Source organism: Microtus pennsylvanicus, chromosome 1, assembly GCF_037038515.1.
Source record: "Microtus pennsylvanicus isolate mMicPen1 chromosome 1, mMicPen1.hap1, whole genome shotgun sequence".
NCBI classification, from domain to species: Eukaryota; Metazoa; Chordata; class Mammalia; order Rodentia; family Cricetidae; genus Microtus; species Microtus pennsylvanicus.
Window position 1 is genome coordinate 61,828,504 of NC_134579.1, and position 26,048 is coordinate 61,854,551.

Sequence of the window (26,048 nt, forward strand, 5' to 3'; positions counted from 1 at the left end):
AAATTAAACCCACATCCTCTGGAAGAGCAGCCCATGCTCTTAACCACTGAGCCATCTCTCCAGCCCTCCAAAATAAAATAAATCTTTAAAAAAAAATTGTTAGTTGCAAACTTATTGTGTGGCCCACTCTTAATCTCAGCACTCAGGGGCAGAGGCAGAATAATTTCTGTGTGGTTGAGGCCAGCCTGATCTACATAGCAAGTTCTCGGTTAGCTAGGGCTGCACAGTAAGGCCCTGTCCCCCAAACAGAATTAAATAAATAAGTAAGATGCAGTGGTAGAGGAGGAAGCCATGGCACTCACAGGCTCACAGTCTAAAGACAAAGATGAACTCCAGGGCGGAGTGTGTGGCTCCATCGTAAAGAACTTGCCTGGGTTAACAAGGCCCTGGGTTTAATCCCCAGCACTATAAACCAACAGTCAAAGATGGATCCCTCCACAGATCTCATCATCTGGAGCTGCAGCTGTGGTTCGGGTGCTAACTACGAGCAAAGACAGCACAGACAGCACAGGTCCTAGGACAGGACCAGCCTGGAATGAGGCGGTTGGTGCCTGGAAGGACGGAGCTTTGTCTAAACAAGTCTTAGATGATGAATAAGGCTTAGGCCGGTGAAGAAGTTAGGAAAGGTTTGGTATGCATATGCAAGACAGTGGGAAAGGTGGTGGAGGTGAGAGAAGCATTGTGGGTACAAATGCAGACCGTGTGGAGGCAGAGCTAAGATCACGGAGGTCCTTGGGGGCCATGTTTTCCTAAGGTCCATCCTCTTCTCTTTGAAAAAGGATCATGGGTGACAATGGGCTTCTGGGATAGAAAGAAAGTTTGAAAGGAGTGATCCTCTGGGGAGAGATGGGGCCCTTACCACAACTCAACGGCATTCCCTTCTGATGAGCTCCTGGCCGGATAGCTCCACCTAGAATAGCAGCTGGAGAGGAATATGGGGTCACTGTGGATTTGCTGGGGGTTGCTCTGAAGCCCAAAAGCTGTGCAAAGCTGTGAACTTTAACTCCTTCCTGGGCCCCAAGCATTCTCTTGCTTCAGCTTTCTGTCTCCATTCTCCCTGAAGCAACCTACACGGTTTGTGCCTCCTTCAGCTTCTCATCCTGAGTCTGCGTGGGCTCCTCATGCCCAAGGTGAACCAAATGCCCGGGCCGACCCCCAGGGCAGCCTCCTTAACTGATCTCCACTGCTGTCAGACTGTCCCGTCTGTCAGACTGAATCCTTTATCGGGCCTCACCAGTCATCCCCACTCAGCGGGGTCGCAAAGCCAATCATGCATGGAGCTTTGCCTCCCGCCCTGGAGTGCTGTTCACTTCCTGCCAACAAGCCTGGTGGTTTCACTCCTCTGCCAATACGTGGTTCTCTCTTCTCCCATCCAGGCCTCTGGTCTCTAATACCCAGGGGTCGAGGCCTTGGTGGGCATTCTGGCCCCTCCCTTGGCCCCACTCTCTAGGCCTAGCTTTGCACTGTCTCTCTCCCCAAGACCTTTGGTTTGTCTTGCGTGTGCCCCTTTTAGCTGTCACTGCGTCACTCCTTACATGCTCGGTTCGCCTACTAGACTGCGACTTTCTGGAGGATAAGGGCCTGTGACATATCCCAGAAACAAACACAGTGGTGTGAAGTAAGTCAGAATTAACTCCCAACCCCAGATAAGCCGAGGTGAAACCTCGCGTCAGAGAACAGCCAACCGTCCATCTTGCCCTAGACACAGTCCCGTTCCCCCCACCACCACCACCACACAGACGCCAGCATTTGAGATTAATGCATCCCGTACATAGGAGGATGCTTTCCCATCCAGGGTCCCGGCCTCTGCGGCAGCAGTGCCCGGCTGCGTGAATGGTCAGGGTTATGCGTGGGCAACAGATCTGTGCGGTGCTTGACGGTAACAGGGTGGCACAGGGCACCATTTTCTAAGCTTTTCTGAAGAACCCTCCAATCCTCTCCTGGATAATGTACAGATACAGGATTTTTAAAAAAAAGAAGGCGGTGAAATGAATTCTGGAAGTGCTGAGCTCTCTCGGAAAGACGCGTGCACATTAGCATAGAAATCTGGGGCTAAAGCTGTTGCAGCTGAAGCGCCACCGGGCGCATCTGAGGACGGTCTTGTGTTGAACAAATGGTTTGAAGTCTGAAGTAAGAGCAGCGTTTTCGTTTCCACCCCAGCCAGAGTACAAATGTGTGGACTGCGGGCAGACGCGCACTTCCCCTCTGGAACCTTCGATTCGTCATTTGTGAGCTGAAAGAACCGACAGCTCCCATCTGAGGACTCAGTGCGCAGCTCAGCACAGTGCGCTTGCCCCTCACTTTGTGAGGCACTGGGTCCTACCCTCCGCACTCAATCTGAATGTCGTGAGCGGATTAGGTGCTCTAATGGCCGACCTAATCCTCGTTTCCATCCAGTGTAGCAGATGGACGGTTCTGGCTTGGACTCCTTTGCTGGGGGTTTAGCTTTTCGGCTCCCATGAGGGTTGCTTAATGTGGTCTCAATCCTACCCTCCCACCCAGGGACATCTGGACAGAAGCTTGTTCTCATACAAGCTATGCTCTTGATGCTGGGTCAGGAGGATGCTCGGAGGAGGCAGTTGTGAACTGTGTGTCAACTCTGCAACCTTTAATCTCCTGAAACTCATGTTCTTTCCTCATCTGCAAAGGAGGAAGCCAGCACTTGAATCCCAACACTTGGGAAGTAAAGTCCGACAGGGAAAGTGGTGTGGTGAGGGCTGGAAAAATTGCTCAGTGGTTAAGAGCACTTGATGCTTGTGCAGAGGACCAGGATTCAGTTCCCAGCACCCATAGAGTGGCTCAGAACCATCTAGTTCCAGGGGATCTGATACCCTTTTCTGGCCTTTGCTGGCAACAGGCACACAAATGGTACACACACACACACACACACACACACACACACACACGCACACACACACACACTCATGTGCTTCCATCTTTTTTTTTTAAGTGTTGTGTCTCAAATTGTTCAATGAAACCATTGGGTGTGCACTAAGACTCTGAGTAAAGGAAGCTGGTATTGAGGGGATAGGCGCTGATTATCAACAGCCCCAGGTACCCATGCAGAAAAAGGGGAGGCCCTTAAGGCCCCATGGTCATGAGAGAAGATGCTACAAGCCCCATTCCTTAAAGTGGACCTGAGGAAAGTATGCATGGTGCCCTGAGATGTCCTGTGTGCCCAATGACCTGAATTCAATCCTTGGGACCCACACAGAGGATGGAGAGGACCAACCCCTGAAAGTCGCCCTCTTACATCTGCACACATGCTATTGCACCCACCCACATGCACACATGGTAAATTAATGTAATAATATAAAAAGAAAGTACATCTGACTCGAGTCAGATTTTGTAATCTGGAGTTCACGTGGACCGGTTGGCTGAGTGACATTTCCCACTGATAGAGAGAGCTCAGAAGGACCCCGTTGCTCCGAAGGGCAGTTCCAAAAAGGCTGCCGCTTAAGCCCTACATGACAAGCAGGAGATTTGTGTTCTTGTATGAACACCATCTCTGCTTTCCTGTCCTTAAACATCACAGAGAATCCGTGTGTCCCAGGTCTTGCTCTCAACTCAGTACTGATGGACCGTGTGTAGATCAGGTCAAATGAGGACAAGACGGCACCAAGGTATGGTTGAGGAGGTTTTTATTGTGGCTATGAGGGAGAGCACAGCCAGAGGTACCTGGAAGAGTCCAGAACAGGGGGAGAAAGTAGGACAATGAACATGGCCAGGAGACTGAAAGGGGTCATGAGAAGGGGATGGGGAGAGAAAGAGTAGACAGATAAGCAAGAGAGACTACGTTCCTGCCCTGATATTGCTCCTTAAAGGAGGAGGTGGATGACCTTGGATCAGGAGTCCAAGATCATCCACAACTATGTATTGAGTTCCAGGCTAGCCCAGGTTATTTGAGACTTGGCTTCAAAGCAGAACGAGAAGAAACAACAACAAAACTCCAAAGCAATCAACACAACAGGCAAGGTTTCAGGCCTCTGCCTGTGGAAGCGCTGAGTACCCAGCAGCACCCTTGTGAATGGCTTCTCTCCAGAAGACAATTCCCTGAGCATCTTTATTTTTAAACTGGCTAACGTTCTTTGGCTGACATATGAAAATTCAGCTGAAGTTGGTTGAAGGGAAAGGGAGCCTTTACAAGTCGCTGTATGGTGTTATCTCACAGGATCCAAAGGCAGCAACGTGACACAGCTATCCCAAGTGTCTAGAGCAGGACCACAAAGCCACTAGAATACTTCCCAGCTTGCCTGAAGACCCCACCTCCCTCATCTGAAGGGATATTGTGGCTGAATTCTCCTGAGAGTGATGGCTATGTATTTCAAGTAGTTCAAATTCATGACTGTCTAGCTTACAAATCCCAATTCCTAGCTTTCCACCCTGAGCCAGTGAACTCCTTGTGGCCAGGAATGAAGCGGTATGCTTGTGGCTCCTGAAGCCCATCCTGTGACAAGCAGAACATACCTGCTAAGAGGGGTCTAGACTGGGTGTCTGTGCTTCATAAGGAAGCAGAAGATGCCCAGGTGGGGCCAGGTCTGCCCAGGGGAGTTGAATCATGACCGAACGGGAACAAAATATCCTAGTTTCTCAGTGGTACACAACAGCACAAGAGGCTTGGCTGGGGAAGGGCAAAGAAGATTCTAGAGTTGGGTACCTGGGGACTGAGGAGAAGGATAGTGCCATATAAGACAGCAAGAGCGGGAAGGGCAGCTAAGTCCTCTGCTTTCCTGGAACAGGAGCTCTAATTCCTCTTTCCCCATCCTCATTCCAAACCGCTCTGTCTCCTATCTCCAACCTTCATGTCTAACTAAAGGGAAGTAGGTTTTTTTTTTTTGGTTGTTGGGTTGCTATTTCTTTGTTGAGTATGTGTGTGAGACAGAGAGAGAGACAGAGACGGGCAGAGAGAGACAGAGACACAGAGACAGACGGGCGAGGTCAGAGTGAGAGGACACGGAGAACGCGTGCACGGCAAGGCACTCTTGGCGTCAGGACCACGTAGCAAGCACTGCTGTGGAGAACCATTTTGCACACTGTGAAGATGTATCACTCAGATTGGTTTAATAAAAAGTTGATTGGGTGGTAGCCAGGCAGGAATTATAGGCAAGACAACCAAACAAGGAGAATGATGGGAAGAAGGGCGGAGTCAGGGGAGTTGCCAAGGAAACAGGATGTGTTGAAAATGAGGTAACAAGGCATGAGTCATGAGGCAAAGCATAGATAAGAAATATAGGTTAATGTAAATGTAAGAGTTAGGTAGTAGCAAGCCTGAGCTATTAGCCACACATTTATTATAATTAATACTAAGCCTCTGTTTCAATTATTTGGCAACTGGATGATGAAATACAGAAAAGCTCTGCCTACAAAGTACTTTTACCTGCTGAGTCACCTTTGCTGGCCCTAGGATGTGGTTTTGTGGGGGTTGTTTGTTTGCTTGTTTTGCTTTTTCAAGACAGGTTTCTCTCTGTAACATCTCTTAGAACTTGCTTTGTTCACTGGCTGTGAACTCACAGAGATCCGCCTGCCTCTGCCTCCTGAGTGCTGGGATTAAAGGTGTGTGCCACCATACCCAGCTCCTAGGATGTGTTTTTAAGTGGCTTCTCCTTCCATGCCAAGGACAGCGGGGTAACACTTAAACTCCCTGACCTGGCTTCCATCCCCAAAGCTCCTCTCTATGTTCTTCTTCTATGTAAAAGTATGTGCCCCGCGGTCATTGCCTAACTTGCCTTACCCTAATTCTAGCTCTGGCTGGGTGGTTTAAGTTTTATTCTTTTTTTTTTTTTTTTGATTTTTCGAGACAGGGTTTCTCTGTAGCTTTTGGTTCCTGTCCTGGAACTAGCTCTTGTAGACCAGGCTGGCCTCGAACTCCCAGAGATCTGCCTGCCTCTGCCTCCCGAGTGCTGGGATTAAAGGCGTGCGCCACCACCGCCCGGCAAGTTTTATTCTTTTAATAAAAATTTTCTTCACAGTTATTTATTTATTGTGCTTATGATGTGTGTGGGTACTGCATGCGACGGGGCTCGTGCTGGGGTCAGAGAACAACTTGCAGGCGTCAGTTCTTGACTTCCACCCTGTGTGTTTTGTGTGAGAAATTCAGGGCACCAGGCTTGGTTTCATGCATCATTACCCTGAGCCTCAAGGCCATGCTTTGTATTTGAGCATCCTGTGTGTGGTGTGGGATGCGTGTGTTCATGTTTGTGCAGACGCCACCATATTCCCCTACTGAGACACATCCCCATCTCTTTGAGCCTCCTCTCTCTCTCTCTCTCTCTCTCTCTCTCTCTCTCTCTCTCTCTCTCTCTCTCTCTCTCTTGAGAAAGGGATACAGGGTTTCTCTGTAGCTTTGAAGCCTGTCCTGGAACTAGCTCTTGTAGCCCAGGCTGACCTAGAACTCACAGAGATTCGACTGCCTCAAGCCTCTTTCTTAATAAGAACCAGTGATTACAACAGACTCATTCGGATAATGGAGAAAAATCTCCCATCTGAAGACATATCAGGGGATATGGCTCTAGAGTGTATCAAATGCTTAGCCCGTGTGAAGCTTAGGGTGCTAGGAGCCAAACAGGTTCATAGGCCCCAGGTTAGGGCACAGGTGTGTTCTGGGATCTTTTTCATGGGAGCTGTGCCTGCCTCTGACACGGCCCCAGCTCCATCACTGTGCTTGCTCAATAGGAAGTTCAAGGAACATGCCTTAGGTTGACGAGGGAGGAATAGTAAATTAGATTAACTGAAAAGCTTATCCTCACAGCTTTCATTTCTTGTTTTCACTTTGGGGTTGGTTTCTGGTTGCTCTATCTTAAGTACCAGAAGGACCACCTCTTTTACTGAGCAATCTGTTCTCCAACTGGCCTGGAATTTATAAAGGAACAGCCATAGGCTCCCGAGACAGTCAGCTAAGGCTGGGTGGCTCTTGGCTATGAGTAAAGTTTAAATGCACAGCAGTCTGCCACCTACAGCAGCAGCCTTCATAGATGCTTAAAACAAAGCCACTCCCCTGCACTTTGTGGAGCTGCAGCCCTGGCCACGGGACCTGAGGGACCTGAGGGACCAGGAGCCCAGAGGGGGTCTGCCGGTACTCTGTGATTGCTGGAGGTGGTGTCCCTACAGAGGACACGCCGATGACTGGACAGGAGGTGGAGGTCACAGTGGCTGCATAGGAGGGACGACACACAGGAGTTTCACGACAGCTTCAGGACTCAAGGAAGACCCTGACTTAATCCCACCCCTTAGCAGCCGGTGGGAAGTGGCCGTGGCTGTGAAGAGGACGCCAGCGCTGTCACCAAGTTCTGACTGCACAAAGTCCAATCCAGCAGGGCCCGAACCATAGGACCAGCTGGTGTCGACTTCTGCTATAAAAACTCCCCAATGAAGACTGGCTGATGGAGGAAGGTCATTGGCTAATAAAGGAACTGCCTTGGCCCATATTATTGGTTAGGACATAGGTAGGTGGAGTAAACAGAACAGAATGCCGGGAGGAAGAGGAAGTGAGGTCAGACTCGACAGCTCCCTTCTCCGGAGCAGACGCCTCAGAGAGACACCATGCTCCCTGCTCCCGGGAAGACGCACGCAATGAAGCAAGCCGCCAGGTCAGACATGCTGAATCTTTCCCGGTAAGACTGGTGCTCACAGATTATTAGAGATGGGTTGATTGGGATATCAGAATTAGCCAGTAAGGGCTAGAGCTAAGGGCCAAGCAGTGATTAAAAGAATACAGTGTCTGTGTAATTATTTCGGGGCATAAGCTAGCCGAGCAGGCGGCTGGGGTGTTGGGGACACAGCCCTGCCGCTCCTATTACTACAACTGGCCAGTGTATCTGCTGTTCCCATCACACAGACACTAATCCCAGAAACTGCTGGACCAGTCAGTCCTACCCAGGACCCTTTAGCGTGGTGAACAGTAAGCCTCATAGGGATGGCTCCCCTAGCATTCTGTCTCAGCATCTCCCTGGGCCCTGTGGTACAGAGAGACCTTTGACGTGGTGGGGAGAAGCCACGGAATGAAATGTTTCTGGCCACCTATGTGTCCTTGCAGTACCAGAAATTTTACACTGTGCTCTCTTCCCCATCTGTTACATTTCACTAAAAATTGATTTATTAAAATGCAGTTGGGAAATATATTACTTCACATTAAGAACAAATAAATCGGTAAGCCACAGATAACCCTAACACTGACGGCAGGGACTGGAATCGACATTTCTCCAAAGAAGATACAGAAACTGTCAAAAAAAGCATGCGGCAAAATGCTGAGCTTCACTGGAGAAATGCAGATGAAAACCTCTTGGGTGCCACCTCATGTTGGATAGGGCTGGCTACACTCTTCCTTTTAGGCAGTCTCTCACTATGTAGCCTAGACTGGACTTACAGGTGAGATCTTTCTGCCTCAGTCTCCAGAGTGCTGGGGTAACAAGCACGTACCACACACCCAGCTATAAACTGTTTCCAGCAAACAGCAAGTGTTCCTGGATGTGTGCAGACATGGATTGGGAACGAGGAACAGTGTGGCCTCTGCGGGACAGTCTGGTCACTCCAGCAAGCTAAACTTAGAACCGCCGTAAGGCACAGAAATTCCAGTCCTGTCTACACTGCACCTAAGACAATTTAAATCAGATTGAAAAACATGTCTTATTCACAATAACTAGAAGGTGGGAAAAAAAACCTCATGTGTCTACCAACAGATAGATAGATAAAGGGAACATATACAATGGGATATTATGCTGCTGAGGCAGGAGAATTGCCACCAGTTTAAGGCCAGGCTGAGTTATATAAGGAGACTTATTCTCAAAAAATCAAAAGTGAGCCAGGAAGTGGTGGTGCATGCCTTTAATCCCAGCACTCAGGATACAGAGGCAGGCAGATCTCTGGGAGTTCGAGGCCAGCCTGGTCTACAAGAGCTAGTTCCAGGACAGGAACCAAAAGCTACGGAGAAACCCTGTCTCGAAAAACCAAAAAAAAAAAAAAAAAAAATCAAATGCGAGGGGCTGGGATGAGACTTAGTGGGACTGGAACACAGTGTCTGAGGGCTTGCTGGTCATCCCGTCTAGCCAATAGCAAACTCCAGATTCAGTAAGAGACTCTCTCAAAAGTAAGGTAGAGCGTGTTAGAGGAAAGACCCCACACTGGCCTCTAATGTCTACAAATGCCTGCACAGGGGAGTGCACTCACACATACACACAACACATATACACACACAAACGAAAATAGCAACAAAACATCCAAAGTCCCCACAAAATACATCCAATGAAACAAACACGACACAAAGCAGCAGATACTCTGAATACCTAACATGTTCGTGGAACAGAAGCAGCTTACAGGTCCCCAGGACACGCAGCGGGAGGAGAATGAACGGCGACCGGCGGTCCTTGCTCCAGGACCCAGAGCTCCTGTGTGGACGACGACGAGGTTATAGATGGTGCCGATGGCCGCACAAGAGGCTGAACAGAGCTGATGGCCCTAAACTGTGGTTTTAGCTACGCCAGAAGTGGTGAATCTTGTTATTGTTTAAGGACAATTTTTCTTATTGTTTTAAGTTTCTAAAGATTTATTTTGAATTATGCGTGTGAATGTGAGGGTATGTGTAAACATAGGTGTCCTCGAGGTCAGAGGGTCCCCTCAAGCTGACCTTACGAGATGCTGTGAGTCACCCAACATGGGCTCTGGGAACTAAACTCTGGTCCTCTGCAAGAGTAGCAAGTGCTCTTAACTGCTGAGATCCCTATAACAATTTTTGAATAGTGAAAAATAATGAATACATTATGGGACAAGGAGGTGGCTCAGGTCCTGTGCAAGCATGACCGTCTGAGTTCCAGTCTCCAATACCATGAAAAGGTCATGGCCACACATGCTGGTCCCCAGCACCATGGGCACCAGAGACAAGATCGCTGGGGCCTGAGACGCCCGCCCAGCTCCAGGTTCACTGAGAGACCCTGCCACACGGGAATAAGGTAAAGAGTGGTAACACAGGACACCGACAGCCTCCTCTGGCCTTCACAGACATGCCACATGTGTGCTCCACACACACGAGTACACGCCTGCACACTCTAAAAAAACTAAGGGGCTTTTTGTCAAGGGAGGAGTGTTCAATGTGTCAATGCTGCCCCGGAGCAGAAGCATGGATCCTGCTAAGCCACAGATTTATCAGAGACGGAGATGTTCAATTGCAGAAACCTGGTAGAGACTTGCTCCACCAAGCCTTTGTAGCAGGATGGGAAGCAGCCAGACTAATTCTGTTAAATCCACTGGGGGTGAGAACAGAGGTGGGGTAGGGGTGAGGTGAGGGTGGGTGGGATGGGATGGGGATGGGGTGAGATGAGGGTGGGGCGAAGGTGAGGTAAGGGTGTGTGTGGGGGTGAGAACAGAGGGTGTGGTGAGGGTGGGGTGAGGCGGGGGGGGGAGAGGGTGGGGAGACGGTGGAGTGAGGGCAGGAAAGGGGTGGAAAGAGGGTGGAGTGAGGGCAGGGAGGTGAGGTGAGGGCTGGGGTGAGGGTGGATAGAGGGTGAGGTGATGGTGGGGTGAGGGCGTGGTGAGTGGGATGAGGGCGGGGAGAGGGTGGGGTGAGGGAGGGGGGAAGGGTGGGGAGAGGGTGAGGGCGGGGGGGGGGTGAGGGTAGGGAAAAGGCAGGAAAGGGGTTGGGAGAGGGGTACCGTGAGGGCAGGGTGGGGTGGGAGTGGGGTAGGGGTGGTGTGGGGAAAGGGTAGGGTGGTATAGCGCAGGCTAAGGGTTGGCAAACACACACACACACACACACACACACACACACACACACACACACACTCTCTCTCTCTCTCTCTCTCTCTCTCTCTCTCTCTCTCTCTCTCTCTCTCTCTCTAACGCAGGCTGAGGTGATTGGACTCTGGGATTAAGAGCCTTAACAAGGGGGGGCTGGAGAGATGGCTCAGCGGTTAAGAGCATTGCCTGCTCTTCCAAAGGTCCTGAATTCAATTCCCAGCAACCACAAGGTGGTTCACAGATATCTGTAATGAGGTCTGGTGCCCTCTTCTGGCCTTCAGGCATACACACACAGAATATTGTATACATAATAAATAAATAATTTTTTTTTTAAAAAAAAGAGCCTTAACAAGAGGGCTGATGACGATGGCTCAGCGGTTTAAAAGAATGTACTTTTTTTTTTTTTTGAGCTAGTGTCTCTCTGTGTAGTCCTGGCTGTCCTGCAGCTCTCTATGTAGACCAAACTGGCCTCGAACTCACAGACTTTCACCTCTGTCTCCTGAGTGCTGGGACTAAAGGCTGTAGAATGTACTGTTCTTGCCGGGCGGTGGTGGTGCACGCCTTTAATCCCAGCACTCGGGAGGCTGAGGCAGGTAGATCTCTGTGAGTCTAAGGCCAGCCTGGTCTACAAGAGCTAGTTCCAAGACAGGCTCCAAAGCTACAGAGAAACCCTGTCTTGAAAAACAAAAAAAACAAAAAACAAAAACAAAACAAAAAGAACCTGAAAATGATGTGGGTTGGTGGCACTGAGTGCCAATATGTATTGATTCTAAGGTAGAAAGTATAACCTTAAGATATAAAGGCACAAAGAGGGGCTGAGTGCATGCATACACACAGGCAGAACACTGTATACATAATAAATAAATAAGTCCTAAAAAAAAGAGGTGGTAAGAGGAGGATCAGGAGTGGGCCAGCTTAGGCTACATGAGGCCTGTCAAAACTGAGCAAAATCCATGAGAAAGGCTGTGGAAAAAAGACTAATATCTGTAACAGGCTTCCCTCAGTGAGCTAGTCTATGACCATACCAAAAGGAGTTGTAGACAAGACTCTATGAACTTTAGCGTTAGCATGCTGAGCAACTATAACTAGATTTAGTTCAACACTTGAACCTATTGTTTGTAGTTTTAGGTACTTATATGAAAGATGTAAAGCTTTAAAGAGAATCTGAAGGTTAGGAAATTCCCATGAAGATCTCTATTCGATAGTTACAATCTGATCAGTGGCTCCATGTCACAGCAGAATGGCTCCAAGTGCATCCTGGGAAGGCAGGTCCATGGCGGACAGGATGTTGGCATCTACTCACTCTCCAAGACTTCGCAGGCTGGCCAAGGAGCCAAGTGCCTGGGCTGCAGCAGGGATCAGTGTTCTCGGGAACAGTCTGGCCTGCTCTCTTTCCAGGTTAACCCTACAAGGATTCACACGGCCTGTCTCCATCCTGGATGTGGGACAGCTTTATTTACACTTGAGTAAAACTGAATTTTGTTTCACATTAGTAACCACCTATCCTCCCCGCAAAGAGTTCATGACTGTGTGTTCCTCATCCACATTTTAAAAAGTTGATGGTTGCTGGGCATTGTGGCACTCGCCTTTAACCCCAGCATTAGGGACAGAGCGAGTTCAGCTAGGACTACACAGTGAGACCTTGTCTCAAAACCAAAGAGAACACAGCAACAATGAAGTGAATGGTTTTCGGTAAAGTTTCAAGTTAGCTTCCATTTTTATTAAATGTGTTTTTCTAAGGAATATATTACACTTAAAATTCACCAGCATAAATAAAGACTAATTTTAAAATCTATTTTACTTATTAAAAATGTAAACAAAAGGATTCCCTCCCCAGTGCCAACCTAATTTTAAAAAAGGACCCCCCCACCACCACCACCAAAAGTCTTTTCTCCAGCTCAGTCTTTCCTTCAGAATGAACACACAAATAGCAGAGCCTGGGGCAATGGTCACGGCCCAGAGAACGAGTGCCCAGTGAAGCTGGCTGTGAGGTGTGAGCAATGTCCATGACCTCCTGCAGGGACCACTCAGTGTCTGCAGAGACGGGCTCTTCTCTGATCATCCTGCTCCTACGTCCACAGCTGGGCAAGGCATGGGGCACAGACAGCGTCTTGGCTGGAGACTCCAGGAGGCTGAGGAGGGCCAGCAGTGACCAGTTCTCGTCAAGAGTCAGTCCTAGCTTTACCCAACCACCCTACTGCTTATACATGGCCACAATTGGGAAATCATCTCTTCTCTGGGGGCGGTAGGAATGAGACAGTGTCTCTCTCTGTAGCCCAGGCTGGTCTTAAAATCATAATCCTCCTGCCTCTACCTCTCCCGTGCTGGGATTACAGGCATGAACACCATGCCCGGTTCAATCTGTAAGTCTAATACTGAAGAAACATTAATAACATTTCCCGGAATACTCTGATAGGCTTACTTATGTGTCTTCCTAAAACTATTTACAACCCATACGATTATGTGATATCTTCAAATCTCAATAAACTCTAGGTCAACCCAGGCTGAAAACTAATGCTAACGTAATTTATAACATTTACAGAGTGCCCATTTGGTCATAGAAATATAAGAATCCTGTCGGGAAAACGTAGGATTACTGGAAGGATGTTCTACAGACTAATCAGAGGAGGCAACACAGACTATCAAATGCTGCCTAGCTCCTTCCCGCCCTGCTCAAGGCCCCTCACATGGCTTTGCTTCCTTCCTGCAAACTCTGAGAAAACCTGAGACAACTCACGTGGTATGCATGACACCTAGGACCTTGAAACACCATGAGCTGCTTGAAGTGAACACCGAGGTAGCCGGTTTTTTATAAACACTTGACCTTTCTGATTCAGGAAGGGAAAACAGTCTACGGTCCCCCCTCTCCTTCCTGCCCCACCTCACTTCCAGCATGGAGCGCCCTGCTGGGTCTCCACCTTGGCCACTGGTTTGGTCCTTTTGATGTGAAAGGCTGATCTGCCACAGAACGCTAGCACAAGGCTGTATGAGTTCTTCAGGTCAGATGACTTCTACAGCTAATTCTCCATCAGAATCTGATTATAGAGGGCTCTTCTTAGCTGCTATACTCAAAGTGACAATGAGCCTCTTAAACTGTCTTACGGGCTGTGACCGGGTTGTGACCATCTAAGTCTTGCTAAGTAAACGATGTGGGATCAGGGATGAGCGACTTTGCTCTAGCCTCACCAGAGAGGAGCGGACCAAGCAGCGAGGCTAGGAACCCTCGGGAGTCCAGTGCTTCCTGACATGGACTGCGTAAGTTTCACGTCTGTGCAGAGAAAACACTGAGACATCACATTCCAAGCTGAATAAATATATATACAAAAAACATCATCTGTAACATTTTCTCCAGGAAGTCATTAGTGCAAATATAATTATATTAATTAAAAAATAAAGCAAAAATATATTTCAAGTATAAAAAGCACCATGCTTGGAAACAATGCTACCTAAATGGCACCACTGCACAACAGTCAAAATGTAGTCAAACCTACCACCGACTCCCAATACATTCCACTGATATTTTTGGTGAAATTTTTTATACATTTTGTAGGATGTATAATCATCATAGGTATGAAAGTTTAACATATATTTCTTTCCCCCCACCTCTAGACAGGTTCATCTCACTATGCAGCCCCAGCTGGTCTGGAACTCGCTTTGTAGACCAGGCTGGCCTCAGAGATCTACCAGCCTCTGCCTCCCAAATTCTGGGATTAAAAGCGTGCGCCATTGTGCCCAGCATACTGCATATTTCTTTCAACACATCCTCACTTTTCTGACGTTGTACGATTTAAAGACCACCGAACACTGGTGAAACAGGGTGCTAGTCTACAGACCGCGAATTCTCTATCGCTGAAGCTGACTGAATTTGGGACCCCCAGCTTTTCACAACGATGAATTCCTCTAACTTGTACTGTAGGCAGCACACATTTTAACTTCCTGCCTCTAAAAACAAAGGGAGAGTTTCCCTCCATTCCGAGCCTGCCGTCCTGCCGCAGTATCGCGGTTACTGGAGTTACTACTTAGTGCTCGGGTTTCGCTCACTTACACAATTTCTTTCTTTTCTCAACTCTCAAGACAGTGTTTCATGCAGCCAACACTAGCTATAAATTCAAATTCCCTATGTAGCTGGGTGACCTTGAACTCAAGATCTCCCTGCCTCTGCTTTCCAAGCAGGCTCCCACGCTCAGCTTTCCTTACGTAGAGCACTCGGTAACTATAGGCTGGATGGACAGGGGTGGGGGGGAGGTGGGGGTGTAAATGTCATGTTTCGTTCTAAACACTGTTTTATATTTACTTGTGTGTACTTGCTGTGCCTGTGTGTGGGTCAGAGGAACTCAGCAGTCAGTCCCTTTCATCTTCCACGTGGTCTCCAGGATTCAGACTCAGGCTTGGTGACAAGTGTCTTTAGCTCCTGGGCTATCTTGCTGGTCCTGAAGGCTACAGAACTGATCACCTTTAGGGAGAAAGACAGGACCTCAGTCTTCACTGAAGAATGTGAAGGTTGAGTCACTAGAAGGTTGGTAAGCCCTGGAACCAGAGCAGAGCTGCCTCCCAGAATCCACGTGGAGCAGGAGTGTCAATCGTGGGGAGAGACAGACATTTAAAGCAAAGGTTATCTTCCACCTCTGAAGGACACAGCTGGGCCCCGTGGGCAGCCTGGATGTCCAACCTACACTTGGCTCTTTGGAAACAAGCAAGATCACCTTGTTTTGACTTGAGCTTTTCTTCTTGTCCATGAAATAACTTCCAGAGATTAGCACTTCGTCTGTAACAGCTCAGTCTACTTGGAAGTAACTGCATGCCTGTCCACGTCTAAACTCTTAATGTCCATAGGCCGAAAGGACCACTTGGGTTTTGGTGGATTTTTACAGTTCTTCTAACTGTTACCCAGGCACGCGCAATCATGCTGTCTTCTGGTTCTCGATTTCAGCGTTCTTCCTATGCACTGTACTTCACACTCGCCCATGGGTTTTCAAGTTGCTATGAAATTAATGAGAAATGCAAGTGGACACTGAGTTCAGACGAAGACGGCTCAGAGTCGACAGCAAACTAGCAACAGCCTGGTGGCAAAAGGGCCACACAGCTGGCAGGAAAGGCAAACACAGTTACGTCAGAAGCAAAACGGAAGTGACAAAGAGCATGATGATTTGAGTGTCTCGTGTGCAGGTGCTCATTTAAAGCTTGTGCAATGACGATGGGAAATCTGAAACCCCAATGACCACTTTTGTCTTTTGGAGGGTGGGACAGTCAACTTAGAACTCTGGAGTGGTCAGTCAGCTGCCCTGTGAGTGACCTCAGTGCTCAGGAACTTTTCAGTTAACGCAAATGCTGAGGCATGTGGTCACGGCAAATCCCACAGTCCGTCCTGCATTGAAAGGAGAACTCGCTGCGGAAGACTGCACATCCATACACCAAGGAGCCTCGGGCACCTGCGATTCCTCTCTAAGCTCCGAGGTGGCTGTGTGGCCGGTGAGTGACTGCAGTGGAGCTATGCGTCACCATCCTGCTGCGGCCAGCACGTCCAAGCCAGAGTCAGGGACGCCACCTCTGCCATCTCATCGTCTGCCAGGGCTGGTCATCGCCCAGGCTTTGTGCTTTGTTCATGGGAACATGCCAAAACTGTCGTCTTAAGAATCCACTTTTCCATTCCTAGTGCCACACGCACAGAAGAAATCCAGCCAGCAGGGGAAATAGATTGCCTAGGAGGAGCCAAAGCGTGACCACCAGGCTAGAAGAACAGGAGCAGAGATCTACAGTAGAAAAACAAAATGTTTGTGATTTAATCACTCCAATTAAATACTGAAAGGTGGGCAGAGGATTATGAGGTGAGCAAGGACCACCTTCAGAGGGTGTCCAGAGCTACAGCTCCAGGGTAGAGCGCGTGCCCTGCATGCCTGAGACCATGTGTTCAATCCCCAGTCCTCTATAAATGGGGCGTGGTGTGCACTTCTGTAATCCAAGTACTCTGGAGGCAGACAGAGGTGAGAGGATATTATGAGTTTAAGGCTAACCTGGTCTACGCAGAAAGTTCTAGGCCATTCTGGGTGACAGAGTGAGACCCTGTCTGAAAATAAATAAGTAAATGAGTTTTAGTATTCTAAAATATATTATTTCTGTAAGGTTATATGAACAAACCACATGGGAACAATAAAAAAAAGTAGAAGAATTAGTGGAGATGAATCATTCTATATTTATTTTAGAATATAAGCAGGTTTGTTTGTTTGTTCATTTGGGTCTCATGCAGCCCAGGTAAATCTCAAACTCTCCGAGTAGTTGAGGGTAACTTGAACTCTTGATCCTCCTGCCTCTGTCTCCCAAGTGCTGGGATCTAGGCATGTGCCACTACGCCCTGTGAAATATGAGCTTTAATGTTAGTTAGCAGTTTAGTACTAAAACAGTCTAATCACAAGTCAGCAGCAGCAGGGATGAGACTCTGCTGTGGGCTAACTAGATGTCTCAGGCGAGCACACTGAAAACATCACACGTTAACATTTAGCAGGGAGTGACTGTTTTAAAGAGAAACACTCAGTCTGGGGATGCAGCTCAGGGGGCAGAGTGCCTGTCAAGCTGGTGTGAGGTCCTAGATCTATCACCAGCACAGAATAAAGTAGGTGTGGCAATGGTGACACAGGGCATAGTCCCAGCACTTGGAAGGTGGGGATAGGAGGAAGTTCAAGGCACCCTCACCCTCAGCTTCAGAGGGAGTTGCTGTTTGGGACCAGCATGAGCTAAATGAGAGGAACGAACACACACACCACAGACATACATGCACATAAACACAGAAAGATATAGACAGACACAAACAGACACATATACATTGCACGCATACAGAGACACATAGAGACAGACACACAGAGACATACACACAGTCACATACATAAACATTCACACACACACACACATACACAAAGAGATACACAGAGACAGACACACAGACACACAGACATATACACAAAAATACACACAGACACACACAAACATACAGATACACAGGTGCACACAGACACACAAACACATACACAGGTCTTACATACTAGAACAAGAGTATGTGAGCATTCCTAGCTCTCTGAACTGGTGGTCAGGTCAGCTAAGACTGTGCTCCAGTCACACATACGGACACGGGGAGTCAAGGCTTTTCAGCGGGTTAAAGTGCTGCTTACAAAGCGGAAAGGCAGCGCCCAAGGTCGTCCTAGTCTTGTTATATTCTGAACAGTTCTCAGAACTGTGCTCGTGGGGGTCAGGAGGTGACGAGGAGGTCACAGCAATGAACACAACATACAGACTCAGAGAGGCAACTGATACATAAAGAGATGCTGTGTCCAGTAGAGTGGACTTGACCTCATCAGGGTGTTGTAGGAATGAAGAAAATACCCACTAAAGAAACAAGAGACACAACGGGTGTCACTGAAAAGCTGGGGCCAGGTGAGCTGTGCACACTCTGATGGAACCTCAGAGTGTTTGTTATGTACACCCGAGGGAGAGGGGCTCCCTAGAGTGGGTAGGAAGTCTATAAACACCCAGAAGGAAGCTGCATTGCTAGTCTTTATGTGTATAATCCTGGAAGAAGGCTCTGCCACCATTCTGAGTCTCGCCTATGAAGGCTTTGTCACTTCTATAGGGCTGCGGCACTGGGGTCCTTGGCATGACTGTGCCCACGTCAACACCCCTTCACTAACTCAGGGTTTCCGCTGCTCCCTACGAAGAGGGAGCAGGAGAGAGAGTGTAAGGGCCATGTGACTGAAGTGCAGGGTGCCAGGAGTGTTTGTGATCACCGCTGCTGACCTCTGTCATGTCCCGAGGCAGAAACATCATCGTCTCAGCCTTGACTGGACTTGGCTTTGAAGCTTCTAATAAAAGCAGGCAGCAGTTTTCCTAGAGGTCCTCAGCCAGACAGAGAGGACCTAGGCCTGCTCCAGAACCCACGTCAGCATCTTGGTTATGACACAACTGAAGTCTAATTAGTTTCTTTTTGTGTTTGATGAGCAGAGCTTTGCTCACTCTTGATCTCCAGAAGCAGTAAGCGTGATATCCAGTGCCAAGGCCTTGAGAGAGGGAAAGGAGCTTGTCCTGCTCCAGGGCCCCTCAGTATCCCTCGTTCCACCAGTGGTGAAGGGCACTCACCCAGAGGAAGGGCTCGGGTCAGGTTGGCAGCGGGAGGGTCAGTTTCTGGGGGACACTGCTCACAAAAGTCCCAGCAGGAGGGGCACAGTAGGTTTCCGTTGTGAATCCAGCCATTCATCTGAATGCGGACAGGGAGGACCTGCTCAGCCCGGCTACACAGATATGAAGTGTCTTGAACCCAAACCTTCAGACCTTGAGGAGAACAAGAAACCTTCAAATGGGAAGAAAAATGAAGTCAGTAAGAGTCCAGGATGAACACGTATTACACGGTTCCTCACTTAATGTCACAGTCATATAACCCCAGAACACGTCTGTCCAGACCAGCACTGGGAGGACAGAGAGCTCTCACCCCCAGCAGTACTTGTGCCTGTAGGGTAGCCCCAGCCAATCACCTTGCTTGTAGGGCGGGGTCGCCTGAGGATATTTTTTACTAATAAATATTGCTGGTGTGCTCTCCCCCGCCCCTTCTGCTTTCCTGTTCTCCGCTGAAACCACGGGTTCTGTGAGTCTTTCCCTAATTAAAGCTAATAATTTTCCCTAATTAATTCTAATAATTTCTGTCTGCTTTCATTTACATGTGCCTTTCCAGAGGTATGCATACTGGATTCTAGCTGCTTAGTAATTGTTCTTTATGATCGTGCTGTGTGTCTGGCAGAGAAACCAGACATGGAACTGCAGTTTTGGAAGCAGAGCTGAGCTTTACTTCACCTAGTGGTATGCAATGTAATCCTCCTTCAGGGCAGGAGCGTGAGGATGGCAAGGTCATTGCTAGACCAGTCTGGACAGTCAGGGTTACATAGAGACTCTGTTTTTTTTTTTTTTTTTTAAATAAAGGGCCAGTAAACCGGGGATCTACATACGTGCACTGTAGTAAGTTCAGGTGCATGCACGCACACACAAGTGCACACACACCACCACCACCACCACCACCACCACCACCACCATCATCATCCTCAGCTAGAGTAAATTTGAGGCCAGCCTGGCATTTTCTAGATTACTGAATGATGTGGGAGGGACAAGCCCACCACGGGTGGAGCCACTGTGGGCAGATGGGGTAGAGTTGAGCCAGGTGTGAGGAGCAAGCTAGTAATCAGTTCCTCACGGCTTCTGCTTTTGTTCCTGCCTTGAATTCCTGCCCCGTCTTCTCTCGGTGATAGAGAACCTGTAGCTGATCCAAACCCTGCCCTCCCAAGCTGCTTTTCGTCAAGGTGTTTTATCACAGCAACAGAAACCGTAACTAAGACCCTGGCACCTGTAAGTGGGGACAGGAAAATTCTTTAGTTGGGTGCCTCCCCCGTTCACAGAATCCCTACATCTAGATCAGTTCTTAGTAAAGTGACATCGCCATCCAGCATGTACCTGCTGTGGTCCTCCCTTTGTCTCCACGCTGGAGATCAAACAGGCCTGTGTGCATGCAAGGCAGACTCTCCCACCAGGCTCCTCTATAGACTTTCTGACATAAAACTGAACACTGTTGCCTTACCAAACAGAACCTGCTCGAGAACAAAATTACATATTTGCCACTATCTCTTTAGGATTTATATTCAGAAGTAAAATCACAGAACCTCTGAGTCTATAACAACTTACTTTTACTTATTTAAGACAGGGTCTCACTATCTAGCCCTGGCTGTTCTGGACAGCTGGCCTTGAACTCAGAGAGATCCGCCTGCCTCTACCTCCCAAGTGCTGGGATTAAAGATGTGCACCACCATGCCTGCTTAGCCCAAGTTACATAAATTCCAAACGGACAGTAAGAAATGACAGCATTTTCACAAGCCCCAGCACTCACACTAATAATTACAAAACACAAGTAAGTGACAATAGTGATCAGTAAATCATCTATAGAAGCGATATCAATCATAATCTAAGATATAATATTATATATTGGAGCAGTGGCCAAACTCGCCGTTTACCTGGTAGCATCCACTACCCCAGTCTGGGTAACTGAGCTTCCTCTCGCACTGTTCCATGACAAACGCTGATTTCTGAAGCAGACAGACCGAGTGAGGGCCGTACTTTTCTGCACCATAGTTTTTAAACATTTCTGAAACAAATCCAAAGAGTCTTCTCACACACTGACCATTAGTGTGAAGAATAAGAAATGAGATATTCTGTTTTCATGATTAAAAGTCAATGAAAAGACAGGAAGACAGCCAACTTGGGGCCAGCCTGGGCTACAGAGACCCTATTTTAATAGCAACAGCATGAAAGAGGGTTTAACAATCTAACGTGCAGGCGGCCTGCCTACATCTATGTCCCCAGGTCTCGGAAGGCAAAGCAGGAAGAGCTGAGTCTGAAGCCAGGCTCAGAGGAAACTGCCTCCCAAAACAAAAACACACAAGCAGATCAAATTTACTGAATGGAAAATTTCAGCTTAAAAATGATAAATAAGACTCCAAGCTCAACTGAGCTTTCAGAAAGGAGCCGGTGTGAGAGAATTACTAAACCGGAAATGTGACTAAGTGGGCCTAAGAATAGAGGTTAATTACCTAGTTCTAGAAATTATATATAACAGAATTAACACCAAAGCAAGAGCCACTTCTGTGACGACCTACAAATAAGGTGTCCTTTCATGTGACTCAGGGCAGGTGTAATATTTTGTTGTTTGGACTCTGAAGACAGTGTCGTGGTATGTAGTTCAGGTTGGACCCAGAACTTGTGGTCTTCCTGCCTCCTGCCTCCTGCAGGCTGGAATCTTTGTATCTTCAGTGTGTGGCACCCTCTGGAAACACAGATGACAGGCACAGACTAAAGCCCAGCTGCAGATGTGTAGGTGAAAGGTCTTTTTAGGAGGCGAAGGGACAAAGTCCCCAGACTCTAGTCACAGTGTGTGCGTTCTCTCTTACAGTTCACAAGCCTCGCGGTGGTGTTTTCACTATTTCTTATTTGTGTCCGCACACGTGTGTGAATACCATGGGCTTGGCCAAGCGTGCCAAGGTGCATGTGTGGCGGTCAGAGGACGAGGATGTATACCTTCCTCCTTCCACTTTTATGTGGGTTCCAGGAATCCAACTCGAGCCACCAGGCTTGGACAGCAGCTGCCTTTACCCACCGAATCAATTTGCCTGCCCAAGTTTCATGTTTTCCAAAGTAGAGAGTTTAAGTAGCCCATTTATTTGATTTTCTCTAAGTTTTTTTTAAAAATTTTATGAGCTATGAAAGAAAATGTAAAATAGCAAAAGCAAATCCTATGTAGCTCTCGTCTGTGAACGTCGAGCCTTTGAGAAGAACGCTGAATAGTGTACAAAGTGGGGTTTCCAGGCAACTGCAGTCCTCCAGCTGAGCCCAAGGCCCTTCCACTTCATATTCTCAGTCGCACAGCCTGACGTATCCGTATTTTTAAAAAGTGGCCCTGAGCCTAGCTCTGAAACAACACTGTGGTTTCCAGCCAATCCTCACAGGCAGACCTGTGTGTTCCTCGCTTCAGCAGAGCACTGCTGAGCGGCTCCATCATTAGTATTTGCAACAGGTGAGTGAGAGAAAAAATGACAGCACTCACGTAAGTGTGCCAGGTGAGGCCCAAGCCGCAGCCCTGGGCTACACTCTAGCTACTGCCAAGCCCATTGCCCTGTATGTTCAGGACACTCTTCTAAAAAGAAAAGAAAAAGAATGGAAAAAAATTATATATATATTTACATATATATATATATGTATGTATATATATATATGATTTAAATGATCTAATTTTAATAAAGTAGAAATAAGATGGAAAGAGGAAATGACCAAGTTAAAATTTTTGAAAAAAAGATGGAAAAAAATTGTTGTTGTCCTCCCCCACTTTTAAAAAATGTGTTTTATTATTTTATATGTATGGGTGTTTTGGCAGCATGTGCACCAAGGGCATGCCTGCCTGGTACCTAAAAGGCCAAAAGCAGGTGTCTGATCCCCTAGAAAGGAGTTTCAGACAGTTGTGCAGGTGCTGGGAATTGAACCCAGGCCCTGTGGAAGAGCAGTCAGTGCTCTTAACCACTGAGCTATCTCTTCCCTTGCTTTTTGAGATAGGGTCTCACTCTATAGCCATGGTGGCCTTAAACTCTCTAATCTTCTCACTCCAACCTTCCAGGTGCTAAGATTATATGCACGAGCCACCATGCATGGCTAATTCCTACTTTTTATTAAACATCATATTTGAGAATATTTGTTTAGAAACTTGTGATGGAGGAGGGTCATCTATCTATGTGTTACTTTCATTGGTTAATAAAGAAACTGCCTTGGCCCTCTGATAGGGCTGATCTTAGACAGGCGGAGTAGACAGAACAGAATGCTGGGAGAAAGAAAGCTGAGTCAAGCAGATGCTATAGCTCTCCTCTCCAAAATGGATGCAGCTTAAGATCCTTCCTGGTAAGTTACCACCTCGTGGTGCTACACAGATTATTAGAAATGGGTTAATCAAGATGTGAGAGTTAGCCAGTAAGAGGCTAGAGCTAATGGGCCAAGCAGTGTTTAAAAAAATACAATTTGTGTGTAATTATTTCAGGTATAAAGCTAGCTGTGCAGGAGCTGGGCAGGAACGCAGCCAGCCACTCCTATCTACAAACTTGGTTAGGAGAATTGTAATGATTATATTGTTTATTGCTTTGCTGTCTTGTTTGTATGTATTGAAAGGAAATAGATAATACGGTACTATCTCTTTCTGGCTTTGGGACACAGTATTACCCCGAGATCTGCAGAGATATAGGGGAAACAGGTTCCCTAAAGTACTCCAATAAATGAGGAGGAGCCCTACAGGTTCTTGCTCAATCGTCTGTTCATGCACTGGGAAAACACGACGTCTTTCTTATGTCTCCCGTAGGGACTTCAGAGACATGACATGGTAGGAAATGCATGCTTTCTGCAGCGCAGGGGGAAGGTAAGTCCATGCTCGTGTCTGTGTACATAGCCAGCCGTCCTCTCCAGGGTCAGCACAGTTCTGAGCATTTACTACTTAACTCTTCTTCTTGCTATTTTTAAAGATTTATTCGTACTTCTTTAAAGCTATGTGTACATGTGTGTCTGTGATGTGTATATGCACGTACGTGCAAGGGCCTGTGGAGCCCAGAGCGGGTCTAAGATTCCCTGAGGACAGAGTGAGAAGCAGCTGAGAGCTGCCTGGCATTCAGGGAAGTGAACTCAGGTCCTCTGCGAGAGCAGTAGGTGGTCTTCACTGCTGAGTCATCCCTCCAGCTCCCACTTAATTTTTGTAGTAATTTATGAGGTACATGATATATGGGCAGAGAAAGCAAGGAACACGAAAGCTGAGTAATTTTTATGTAGACAGACAGCAGAGGAGGTGAAACACAGGTTGCCTGGCTACAAGAGCTGTTTCCTTAGCGATTACTTCATATAGGTGACATGAAATTGCATGGTGTCGTTAGCCCTTCATTTCATCAGGCTACTGACCTGGTTGATTTTCCAGTATTCTACAGTCAGAGCTGCGCTGGTATTCGCCACTTAAGTGCCAGCTGAATTCCTGACTGAAAGGGCAATAGTCGGCGATCTCTACTGACCCACCGTAGTAAGGTAAGTCCTCTGCAGATATTCCACTGAGCTCGTCGAAGTACTGTGGACAGATCACAGGAGGGGAGAAGAATGAGAGTCATTCTGTAAGATCAAAACAAGACCCAGGCAATTACAGCAATCTGCTAGTACTTCGGACCATAAAACAATAGTGCGGTTCCCCCAGAAACTGTCCAATAAAGATGATGTAATATGTCCTGGAGGGCATCTTCAGGGTGCTGCGGTTTTAGAAATAAGTGGTAAGATAATTAAGTTACCTATTAAGATAATGAATTTGATGAAGCATAATTAGACTAAGCAAAAGGAATATTTAAGACAAACACTTAATATTTTCATTCCTTAGCATATATGGATCAAATTCATGTAAATTGAGGTTGTATTTTGTTAGAATGTTTAATCTTTAAAACTGTTGTCTGGGGCTGGAGAGATGGCTCAGAGGTTAAGAGCACTGACTGCTCTTCCAGAGGTCCTGAGTTCAATTCCCAGCAACCACATGGTGGCTCACAACCATCTGTACTGAGATCTGGCACCCTCCTCTGGTGTGCGGGCAGAATGTTGTATACACAATAAATAAATAAATCTTAAAACTGTTGTCTGGGCTGGGCATGGTGGTGCACACCTTTAATCCCAACACATGGGAAGCAGAGGCAGGTGGATCTATGAGTTTGAGGTTAGCCTCGTCTACAGAGTGAGTTCCAGGACAGCCAGGGTTATGTAGAGAGATCCTGCCTCAAAACACAAAACAAATATTTGCTGTCTGAATTGCTGAACTGAAGTTCATTTTTTTAAAAAAAATCATTAAAGGAATTTGTTTGGGATTGGCTCAGAATTTCATTTCCAATAATTTTGGAAATGACTCTAAACATACTTCTGCCATGTTGTGCTGTGTGCTTATGTGAAAGAGTCTTTATAAAGTTAAAATATTGGTAACTCTGGAAAAACACTGAAGATGTTCGACATCTTACAGTGAGGATTTAACTACAAAAATAAACCAACACATCTACCTCATTAGTATGTGTATTTGCTTTTCTCTTTAAAAATGTTATATGTATATGTATAGCAAAAATAAAAAAAATAAACCAAAACCCCTAAAAGACATTGCGGGTCAGAGGCAGATGGATCTGTGGTCTAAGGAGTGAGTTCCAGGCCAATCAGAACTGCATAGTGAGACCTTGACTCACAAACACCACAAAAAACAGGAGGAGAAGGACAGCTGATGTAACAGAAGACCAATGCACAAAGTGAAGACATCTTTAACACAGCACACTGGGCACAATGGGCTGCGCCGTAAACCCAAGCCCCTATGGGGGAGCTGAGACACGAGGACTACTGGGGCCCAGGATTGTGAGGCCATCCAAGTAAGACAGCAAAAACAATAAATACAAGAAATGTCTAAATAATTTTGGGGGGGGGGAGAACAACCTTAAAAAAAATAAATCTATTTACATAAAACAGTTTGAACACCAAAGTAGCAAGGAACCAAGCATGTGGTAAAGGTTTCACACTGTCAGGAAGAGCACATGCCTGTAAACCCCACCACGCGGGAGACTGAGTCAGGAGAACTGAGTTAGCGGTCAGTCAAGGCGACATGGCACCCTGTCTAGAAAAAAGATCACATTTTACACTAAGGTACTGTGACACTATCCCTGCAAATCCCTTTGCCATCTGATGATGCCGATGGACCCAGTGAGGTCAGGCCCATGTTG

At 47.3% G+C, this 26,048-nt stretch overlaps 1 protein-coding gene across 2 annotated transcripts in view; it reads right to left on the reverse strand.

Annotated features, from left to right (window-relative positions):
* Positions 1-12,415: 12,415 nt before the first annotated feature.
* Lmln (leishmanolysin like peptidase) overlaps positions 12,416-26,048 on the reverse strand; it is a 59,825-nt gene continuing 46,192 nt past the window's right edge. Inside the window, exons 14-17 of one of the 2 annotated variants that reach the window (XM_075965932.1) lie at positions 24,226-24,385; positions 20,760-20,890; positions 18,847-19,057; positions 12,416-16,475 (exon numbers count right to left, since the gene is read on the reverse strand). In XM_075965932.1, the coding sequence (XP_075822047.1) occupies positions 16,375-16,475; positions 18,847-19,057; positions 20,760-20,890; positions 24,226-24,385 (603 nt within the window). In that variant the 3' untranslated portion in view covers positions 12,416-16,374. Of the gene's footprint in view, positions 16,476-18,846; positions 19,058-20,759; positions 20,891-24,225; positions 24,386-26,048 lie in introns of those variants that run through there. The other variant, XM_075965941.1, reaches the window with a different exon arrangement.